At 40.5% G+C, this 10,147-nt stretch overlaps 2 protein-coding genes across 2 annotated transcripts in view; both read left to right on the top strand.

The window, feature by feature from the left end:
* The window catches only part of atp10d (ATPase phospholipid transporting 10D), a 44,297-nt gene extending 39,500 nt beyond the window's left edge, over positions 1–4,797 (top strand). Inside the window, exons 17-22 of the mRNA XM_014011884.1 lie at positions 972–1,097; positions 1,257–1,457; positions 2,761–2,841; positions 2,943–3,047; positions 3,133–3,320; positions 3,396–4,797. Coding sequence (XP_013867338.1) covers positions 972–1,097; positions 1,257–1,457; positions 2,761–2,841; positions 2,943–3,047; positions 3,133–3,320; positions 3,396–3,591 — 897 coding nt within the window. The 3' untranslated portion in view covers positions 3,592–4,797. The remainder of the gene's footprint in view (positions 1–971; positions 1,098–1,256; positions 1,458–2,760; positions 2,842–2,942; positions 3,048–3,132; positions 3,321–3,395) is intronic.
* Positions 4,798–5,578: 781 nt separating this feature from the next.
* dapp1 (dual adaptor of phosphotyrosine and 3-phosphoinositides) overlaps positions 5,579–10,147 on the top strand; it is a gene marked incomplete at its 3' end in the record, with an annotated part of 13,546 nt that continues 8,977 nt past the window's right edge. Inside the window, 4 exon segments of the mRNA XM_014011883.1 lie at positions 5,579–5,757; positions 6,911–7,033; positions 8,992–9,125; positions 9,635–9,765. Of these exon segments, the coding sequence (XP_013867337.1) occupies positions 5,699–5,757; positions 6,911–7,033; positions 8,992–9,125; positions 9,635–9,765 (447 nt within the window). The 5' untranslated portion in view covers positions 5,579–5,698.

Genomic DNA, 10,147 nt, shown 5'->3' with positions numbered 1-10,147 from the left:
TCTTTTCAGGACCCCAACTTGATGTTTCGGGACCCCACTTTGGGTCCCGACCCCAACTTTGGGAAACACTGATTTAGAGTTCATGTAATCATTTAATACTATTTATTCTTCATATTTGATCATTTATTGAATCACAGAGCAGTTCAGTCAGTATGGTTCTAAATATAAACAAGCTATATTGTGAAGAATGAAACTTGTAGATATTTATGATAAACTACAAAAAAGAGCATAGCGTTTTGTTGTAGGTTTTTTGTGTGTGTGTGTGGGGTAACGCTAAGCAGAGACTCGTCACCTATAATATGGGACAAACAAAAGTTCATCTGTTAGAGTTAATATTGTTTCATTAGAAGAACTYAAACAGTGTCTGTCACAGAACAGCTCAGTCTGTGTGCATCTCGCTCCTGTAACAGCACTGTCAAAGAGAGGAGTTTGGTCACGTGAGCAAAGTTGGACYTATCTGTTAGATAACGWCGCTCTGAACACAAACTTATAGTGTGTTAGYTTTTAGATACCAACGTCTCTGGTAGCTCAGGAGTGACGTGTGGAGGACGGGGTTTGTTCACTCAGGACAGGAGCTGCAGGCTGAACGGTGTTTATCCTGCTGCTCTGACATCAGAAAGACCCGCCCCGCCCTGCTCTGCTCTGATTGGACAAAGCTGTGGGGCTTTGTTTGATTTGCTGAAAGCAGCGTCTGTTTAAACTTGTATCAGACTGGGCGGCTTGAGACCGCAACAGAATACAACCAGGTTTCTCTTTTCCTTATTTTTTAAATACCGAAAATACTGACACYGACGAAATGACGTCGGTTATTGTCATAAATGTCGGTGTCGGCTAATTTTCGGTTTATCGCCCAGGCCTACTAGAATGTGTTTTATTTTTGAGAACCCTCATGTTTTCACATCTGCTGAAAAACAAGGCCGAACGTCTGGTTTTTATTTCACTCATTAGTCYCGTTTTTGTTGGATGCCCAGGCTGTGATGTCCAGCGACTTCGCCATCTCCAGGTTCAAACACCTCAGGAAGCTGCTGCTGGTTCACGGCCACTGGTGCTGCCACCGGCTCGCAAACATGATCCTCTACTTCATCTACAAGAACGTGGTAAGAAGGGTCTCTGTGAAGTAGCTTCATTTAGATTTAATCCTGATTCCTGARATAAATACTAGAATGGTTCATGTTTCCTAAATACAAAGGCTGGTCTTTCCTGCTCGGGTATGTTGGTAATATTTGGTCACATTCTGACTGTCTTTGTGTCTGCAGATGTACGTGAATCTGCTGTTCTGGTATCAGTTCTTCTGTGGTTTCTCCGGGAGCGTCATGATCAACGCCTGGGTGCTCATCCTCTTCAACCTGGTCTTTACTTCAGTTCCTCCGATCATCTACGGCGTCCTGGACCAGGACAAACCCGCAGAAACGCTGATGACGCTGCCTGAGCTCTACAAGACTGCGCGGACCTCCAAGGTGAGTCTGCAGCTCCTGAAAGGGAGCACAACAAAACACTGATCCAAAACCTGCAGAGTAGGCGAGACCTGAAGACCCACATCTAATAAAAATAACAAAAATGATAAGTTTGTAGAGTCTGGTTCTGAACGTATAACATGGCACTTCTCTAAATGGGATCTTGTGTCTTCAGTTTTGAACAACAAGAGACTTTGTTCAACTAMTATATACTGATGATTACTAGGGGTTCAACAATACATGTACCCGTATCAAACTGTTAATACACACTATGTATCGAACAATACAGATTTTTTACCTTTATTTTATCAACTTTTCTTCTGAAGATGCTCTGTGTTGAAGGATCAGTGGATCTGTGTTCGACTACTCCACCTAGGCTGCATTGTAGAGCACAGATCCACTGAGAAACTTGCCATTTTGTACTTTTGAGGTTAAACAAATGTTCATAATTCATTTAAATAAATTACAAGTTAAAAAGGACATGGAAATTTCTTTATTTTTGTATCAAAAAAATATAGAACCGTGAGACTAAAGTAACTAACCGAAGTAAGTAACCGAACCGTATCGTGAATTTTCTGTATCGTTGCACCCCTAATGATTACACTTTTCTGATTTTGATCTTTTTTAAAATTAATTTATTTTGTATTTTATCTTTTTGCAGAGTTGTAAAGTAACTAAGTACAAATACTTTGTTACTGTACTTAAGTAGAAATTTTGGTTATCTGTACTTGAGTAATTATTTTTCAGCGTACTTTTTACTTTTACTCATTACATTTTTACACAATTATCTGTACTTTCTACTCACTACATTTTTTAAAAAGGTAAAAAGTAGAAAGTCGTTACTCCTATTTTATTCTGAGTTGTTATTACTTAAAAAAATACTATCCTGATAAATTGTGTGAATTTAATTGTGGTTGGATGAGAAGTATAAATATATACCATTCTGACACACTATTAGCTTGTACACAACCCATCACAGCTGCACACCGTTACAAAAAAAATATTTTTTGAAGTCACCTCCCAATAAATGTCATTTTGGAAAATCTAACGGCTCAGTTTTACTCAGTACTTTTACTTTTAATACTTAAGTAGATTTTGTGTCAGAAATTTACTTTTGATACTTAAGTACAAAAAATATCAGATACTTTAAGACTTTTACCCAAGTAAAATTTTTTTAAAACTTTTACTTTTACCAAAGTATTTTTATAATAAGATACTTGTAGTATCACTTTGAGGTACTTTATACAACACTGTATTTTTGTGTCTGATTACTAAAACGCAGACTAACAGAAGAGTTTCCCTGCAGATTTATGTTCCCTCCACGTTCTGGGTCACAATKCTTGATGCCTTTTACCAAAGCCTCGTCTGCTTCTTCGTGCCTTACTTTGTAAGTTTTTCTTTTATTGATGAAACTTTTCTTTGAGGAAACTTCAAACTGTCGCATCACATTTAATGTCCGTCTGTAAATGAGTGGGGTGTTTTCCTCAGGCGCTGGCCGGATCCGATGTGGGAGAGCTGTCCTTGGGCTCACCGATCAGTGCCTCGGCCCTCCTCATCATCCTGCTGCACCAAGTCATCGAGAGCAACTCACTGGTCAGAATCACCGTTCAGTTTGACATTTGATTTGGCTCTCTTCAAACTGAATTTAAAGTGTTTTTTTTTTGTTTGTTTGTTGCAGACGTGGATTCACGTCCTGGTGTTGGTGCTCAGCGCCGGCTCGTACTTCGTCTTCACTCTGCCCTTCAGTGCCTTCTGCGTGGTCTGCGGTAACCCCACCAACCTGTTCGGGGTGGAAGCACATGAGCTGTCGCAGCCGCTCTTCTACATCACCTGCGCTCTCACTACGGTCACCGCTCTGTTACCAAGGTGCACAGCAACCCCCCTCACAGGTTGGGATTTATTCTTTATAACCCATCTGATCAGGGGATTGTTGTTTCGCAGGTGGTTGTTTCGGATTCTGCACAACACCCTGTCCGCCTCTGCTGATCTGAGGTCGGCTCAGCAAGACGAGGCCGACACGGAGCGGTACCACAGGAGGATGCAGCGCTGGAACCTGAAGCACTCCAGGGCCAACAGGGTGCCGGTGTGTGCCGACAACCCCGGCCTCGACTCCAGCATGACCGACGTGGTGTCCTGACCCCCACAGATTACTGCTTTTACAACCCAAACCCAAACCGGCAAGTMGCCTGAACTGTAAAAGGTCCTGAAGGATTTGAAGACCTTTGGTGCAATAAACAGTTGGTTTCACTCTGCAGCTTTTTCTAGCAGAGCGGACCGATTCTGTCACTTATGACTGATGCTAAAAAACACAACCAGCATCTAAAAACCTCCTCGTAAAAGGAATGTATATTTTCTTCTATCGTCTGAATCTCTGATAACCAAACACTGACATGCTGGTTGGAACYTGTTTACAAATGTCAGCTGATCATGACCACAGGTGTGTTTTTGTTGTTTACCTGCTCAGCTGGGGTAAACGAAGAAATAATCGGACAGATTTTTTTTTGAACGTGTGTGTTTTTATTTATTTGCTGTAACCAACAATCAGAAGCAGCTTCAGTTTACATGAAGGACGTGACGTCGGGAAACGGAAGTTAAATCTGAGCTGGATGGTTGTAAATCTGGAACAATGTATTAGTTTTTTTTTCATAATGTTAACTAAACAATAATTTGATTTTCAAACAAGCTCTTATCCTGACTTTAAAGGAAATGTTGCGCACGGTCCTTCAAACCAGCTTTTGATGGTTTTAAGCAGAACCACTCAGGTGTTTAAAGTGCCTCATTCCTCCGATTTCAATACAGATTTAAAAGCAATAAATAATAAGAGATGAATGCACCTTACAGCCTCCAGGTCCATCAGATCGTTGCTTTAAAATCTAAACCCACAGCTACCAAAGAAGAGTTTCATCATGTGTAGGAATTCAGTTTTTGTACTGGTTTTATGCCTCTAATAATAAACTGACTTGGCAATGAATAAAATGTTTGGACTTTGTGCGCCCCCCCTCATTGTGTCCTGGAACAACCTGCAGGGAAGGGGTGGGGTTAGTCATTAACAAAGCTGTATACTATACAATATAGAAATATACAGTTTAAGATTTGTTGAATGTATTTCTTGTCAGATCATCAGAAACAGGTGAGTGGGGAAAGAAACTACAAAATTTAAAATGTGCTGCTTTTAAGAAAGTTTTTGAATCAAAGCTAAAGCATTTTGGAGAAAATGTGGAGCTGTTGGTTTCATGCACTGAAATTGAACTGAAAGCACACACAAATAGTGAAAGTTTAGGTTTTTTTTATTCAAAGTTGTTGGAAATGTCTGATTAAAACACTGAGTTGCAAAATCTTTTCACTTTTGTTCCCTATGTTTATTATTTAAATGAGTGTTTTACCAATGCACTACATCTTCAGTCTGGCTTTAAAACATTGCATAGCATGGAATCTACTGTATGTCTGTTGGGCTTGGGGCTTGTGAATCCTCCACTGCTCAATTCTTATATGGGGTCCCACAGGGTTCAGTACTGGGACCCCTGCTTCTCTCCCTACATGCTTCCCCTAGGATATCCAGAAAACACGGTGTCGCTTTTCATTATGTTGACGGCCAGATATATCTCCCTCTGAGGAAAAGTGATGTCTGAACTCTCAAAACCTTGCTGTTATGTCTTCATGTTAAAGCCTGGATGGCCCTAGCCTGGCCCTTGCCTTCCTACGCAGTTCCGCTCAATTCTAGTTTCCCAAGCGAAGAACAAGGGGCTGMTTTTTACCAGGCCAGGATGGCCCCAAACTTCTTGAGTTTCAATGAGAAGAAAACGGGTGATTGTGTTTTAAGATGAGAATTAATTTTAAGTTGGACTGCCAAGTTAGTGACAAAGTTCTAGCTAGAACTTTGTCACTAACTTGGCAGTCCAACTTAAAATTAATTCTCATCTTAAAACACATCAATATTTATTTTTACCCTAAATTTGGTTTATTGTTTTGGTTTACTGCAGCATATATTTTTTAGGATTTTTTTTAATTAAAACACTTTTTATTTTAAAAAGGGGAAATTCCACAACAGTTTCAGAAGGTTGCAGTCAGTAGTCTGGGTTAATTATTTGGTAAGCTGTAAAAACTAAACATGAGCAATCATTTCCTCCAGGGCGTGTCTGAATCAAACACAGTCCTTTCACTTCCTTTTTTTTGTTTTGTTTTTCTTTTTAAGCTGCAGCAGCTTCAGAAGATCTCTGATCTCTGCGGAGGTGGCTGCAGTAGAGATGAGCTTCCACAGTGATGCTTCCAACGAGGATCTGAGTGACGAGCTGGAGACTTTAGGGTGAGATGGGCTCACATTATTCTGATTTTAATCCCTGCAATGAGGGTTTGACTTGCTGCATAAAAGAAATGATTTGTGTATTTAAAACCGCTGACTCACCAGCTGTGATTGGTTTCATTTGATCTTACGTTTCTTTCACTGATTCACTCATTTCTTTGTTTTCAACTGTAGATGATGAAAACGTAGTTATTTTTACAGTCAGTTGTTTGAAATTGATTGAATCAGTGTAAAATAATTACTTCTGACTTATCTGAGCTCAAAATCAGAACATTCAATTTATTTTCTTGTCGAAGTTTTATAGCACATTTTCTTTTATCATATGTTCTTGTAACTGTTAAGTTTATTAATTCATATTTTGCAGTATTCAGGACAAACTAAAACATTGGTAATCTACTTTGAATAAATGGTTTTAAAACAAACGTAAATTCTTCCAGCTGCTATTTCGTGTTTGCAGCTCTGTGAGGCTGTAAAAGTGTTACAGTAATGACATGTGATGCCATCAGGTCAGACAATAAACACAAACAATTTAAAAAAAATTATTATCCAGAGATGACACTCTTGTTGTTTACCCTCCTGAGAGTTTCTACAGAAAGAAATGTGAGCAGTTCACAGTTCTTGACATATAATTTAAATTTCGTTTAATTTTTTTTCTTGATGTAAATCCACAAACATTCATGCAAATAAAGAACTTTCACATCCCTTTAACATTTTCCTTTGACTCTGTCACAGTTAAACTTATGAAAGTTTATTTTTTTCGCCATTTCTTTGCATATTTACCTGGACTTTCTACAGTGTCCATCAATGCTGTTTAAACTACAACTACAAGCACAAAGAGCATTCTTATTTACTGACAGAGTCAAATGTTTTCCAGTGTTTATGAAAATTATAAATCTTGTGGTCTGTTGAGCAGGTTTTAACATCTGCTGCAGTGTTTAATGGCTTGGAAAAAATGACACCGCCCTACAACAGAAAATGGTCCAGATCAGTAGTGGGAAAAGAAAAAAATGGATACAGGTTTTGAATTTGTGGATCTGAATTTAAATCATCAGCTGGTWATTTAAATGTGTATGTTGGATCTGTTTGGATGGAAGTTTTTATTTATTAAATCCAGTCCACCTCATGGTTTTGTGATTTTTATATGATTGTTTTGAAGGTGGTACCACTATGACTTGTCCCGACACGCTGCAGAGGCCCTTCTCCTGTCCAATGGGACAGATGGAAGTTACCTCCTGAGGAACAGTAACGATGGTCCGGGTTGCTTTGCTCTGTCCGTCAGGTCAGTCCCACAGGACATGTTAAACTGGTACAGGACATTTTGGACTGGTACAGGACATGTTGGACTGGTACAGGACATGTTGGACTGGTACAGGACATGTTGGACTGGTACAGGACATGTTGGACTGGTACAGGACATGTTAGACTGGTACAGGACATGTTAGACATGTTAGTTAGACTGGTACAGGACATGTTAGACTGGTACAGGAAATGTTAAACAGGTACAGGACATGTTAGACTGGTACAGGACATGTTAGACTGGTACAGGACATGTTAGACTGGTACAGGAAATGTTAAACAGGTACAGGACATGTTAGACTGGTACAGGACATGTTAGACATGTTAGTTGGACTGGTACAGGACATGTTAGACTGGTACAGGACATGTTAGACTGGTACAGGACGTGTTAGACATGTTAGTTAGACTGGTACAGGACATGTTAGACTGGTACAGGAAATGTTAGACTGGTACAGGACATGTTAGACTGGTACAGGAAATGTTAGACTGGTACAGGACATGTTAGACTGGTACAGGACATGTTAGTTAGACTGGTACAGGACATGTTACACTGGTGCAGGACATGTTAGACTGGTACAGGACATGTTAGTCTGGTACAGGACATGTTAGACTGGTGCAGGACATGTTAGACTGGTACAGGACATGTTAGACAAGTAAGACTGGTACAGGACATGTTAGACTGATACAGGACATGTTAGACTGGTACAGGTCCTGTTAGACTGGTACAGGGCATGCTAGACTGGTACAGGACATGCTAGACTGGTACAGGACATGTTAGACTGGTACAGGACATGTTAGACTGGTACAGGACATGCTAGACTGGTACAGGACATGTTAGACTGGTACAGGACATGCTAGACTGGTACAAGACATGTTAGACTGGTACAGGACATGCTAGACTGCTACAAGACATGTTAAACTGGTACAGGACATACTAGACTGGTACAAGACATGTTAGACTGGTACAGGACATGCTAGACTGCTACAAGACATGTTAAACTGGTACAGGACATGCTAGACTGGTACAAGACATGTTAGACTGGTACAGGTCATGTTAGACATGTTAGACTGGTACAGGACATGTTAGACTGATACAGGACATGTTAGACTGGTACAGGACATGTTAGACTGGTACAGGACATGCTAGACTGGTACAGGACATGTTAGACATGTTAGTTAGACTGGTGCAGGACATGTTACACTGGTGCAGGACATGTTGGACTGGTACAGGACATGTTGGACTGGTACAGGACATGTTAGACATGTTAGACTGGTGCAGGACATGTTAGACTGGTACAGGACATGTTAGACTGGTACAGGACATGTTAGTTAGACTGGTACAGGACATGTTACACTGGTGCAGGACATGTTAGACTGGTACAGGACATGTTAGTCTGGTACAGGACATGTTAGACATGTTAGACTGGTGCAGGACATGTTAGACTGGTACAGGACATGTTAGACTGGTACAGGACATGTTAGACTGCTATAGGGACATGAATGAGGACAGTATGACATGTTAGACTGGGACAGGACATGTATGAAGACAGCAGGACAGTAGTGAGATGTGCTGTAGAGTAGATGAGTAGCTACAATGTGGAGGTGGGACTGCAGCAAGGTTCAGCTCTGAGCCCTTTCTTTTTTGGACTGGTGATGGACAGACTAAGAGGACAGACTAAGTGAGAACAGATTAATAGTCTGTCCTCATCTGCTAGCCGGTGAGGACAGGCTAACAGGTGAGGACAGGCAGGAATCGTGGTTTAGAATGTTTGCAGATGATGTGCTCTGTGAWGAGAACAGGAAACAGGTGGAAGAGAATTTGGAGAGGTGGAGGTATGCACATAAGAGGAATGAAGGTCATCCATATATTTGTTCTTTTGTTGGACATTATTGTTAAAAATGAAACATTATTGGTTGATATTTCTTGTCATTTAAACCCAGAGCGAAGGACTCGGTGAAGCACTTCCAGGTGACGCGCAGAGACAACGCCTACATATTTGGGTTTAATGAGTTCTCCAGTTTTCAGGACTTCATCAGTCACTTTGCTAACCAGCCTCTGCTGGGAAGTGACGCAGGTACACTCACTTGRTTACACAGAAAACACAATCTAGTTCTGCTTTCATTCTTCACATACCTTTATTCAATACACCTCTACGGTCTAACAGAACCTGACGCTTTTAAAGATGCTTCGATTGTTTAGAGTGAGAAAATAGTTTCATAATTTATTTTCTGCTTTTATCTTTGCCAGTCAGACTCAAAACAGCTGTTTAAACTAAGTTAAATCTTTAAACTTGAGCGTTTATAAAATAGAAAACATGAAAAATCCTTTCTGCCATGTCTGTGAGGGATGTTGTCCTAGAGCAAGGCACCTTTTCTCGCTGCCTGCTGTTCCACTTGTGTGTTTCTGACATGTGATTGGTCAGAAAACAGGTCTTGTCTTTGTGTAAGCAGTGATGACATCATAATACGTCCAACATGAAGTAGAGCTAAAACGCTGCTAGTTTCCCACCGTATCAGAAATGTGTGTTGTGTCGTCGGAGCTCGTTTCTCCATCAGAGTAACCTCTCCTCTGTGTTTGAACCAGGAACCCTCATGGTGCTCAAGTGTCCGTACCCGTGGCGCGTGGAGGAGCCGTCCATCTACGAGTCGGTGCGGGTTCACACCGCCATACAGTCGGGCCGGACGCAGAACGACCTGGTGGCTATTGCACCTGCGGTAAAACCTCTTCTTCTTTCAGCTGTTCCCTCCTCAGGAGTGGCCACAGAGAGTCATCTTCAGCTCACTCTGTCCTCTCTACCTGCATCTACCCTTAGCAAAAAGTAGTGTATACAAGTGTTCTTTAAGTATACTAATAAAAAAAGTATACTTCCAGTTTACTTTTAATGTACTTTTTTGAGATCTACGTAACCAAGTTTATCTTACACTATACTTGGCTTGTACTAAAAATATACTACAAGTTCAAGTATACTTAATCTATACTAATCTTTAAACTTTTGGCCAAGATAAATTTTAGTAGTACGCTGAAAGTACATTTTCACACACTGGTTTATCTGTAGTATATTTCAAGATTAAACTAAAGTTATACTTAGAAAATTAC

Source organism: Austrofundulus limnaeus, unplaced genomic scaffold (assembly GCF_001266775.1).
Source record: "Austrofundulus limnaeus strain Quisiro unplaced genomic scaffold, Austrofundulus_limnaeus-1.0 Scaffold85, whole genome shotgun sequence".
NCBI lineage: Eukaryota > Metazoa > Chordata > Actinopteri > Cyprinodontiformes > Rivulidae > Austrofundulus > Austrofundulus limnaeus.
Note: the sequence above shows the minus strand (reverse complement) of the source record. Positions and strands in the feature narration are given on the sequence as shown.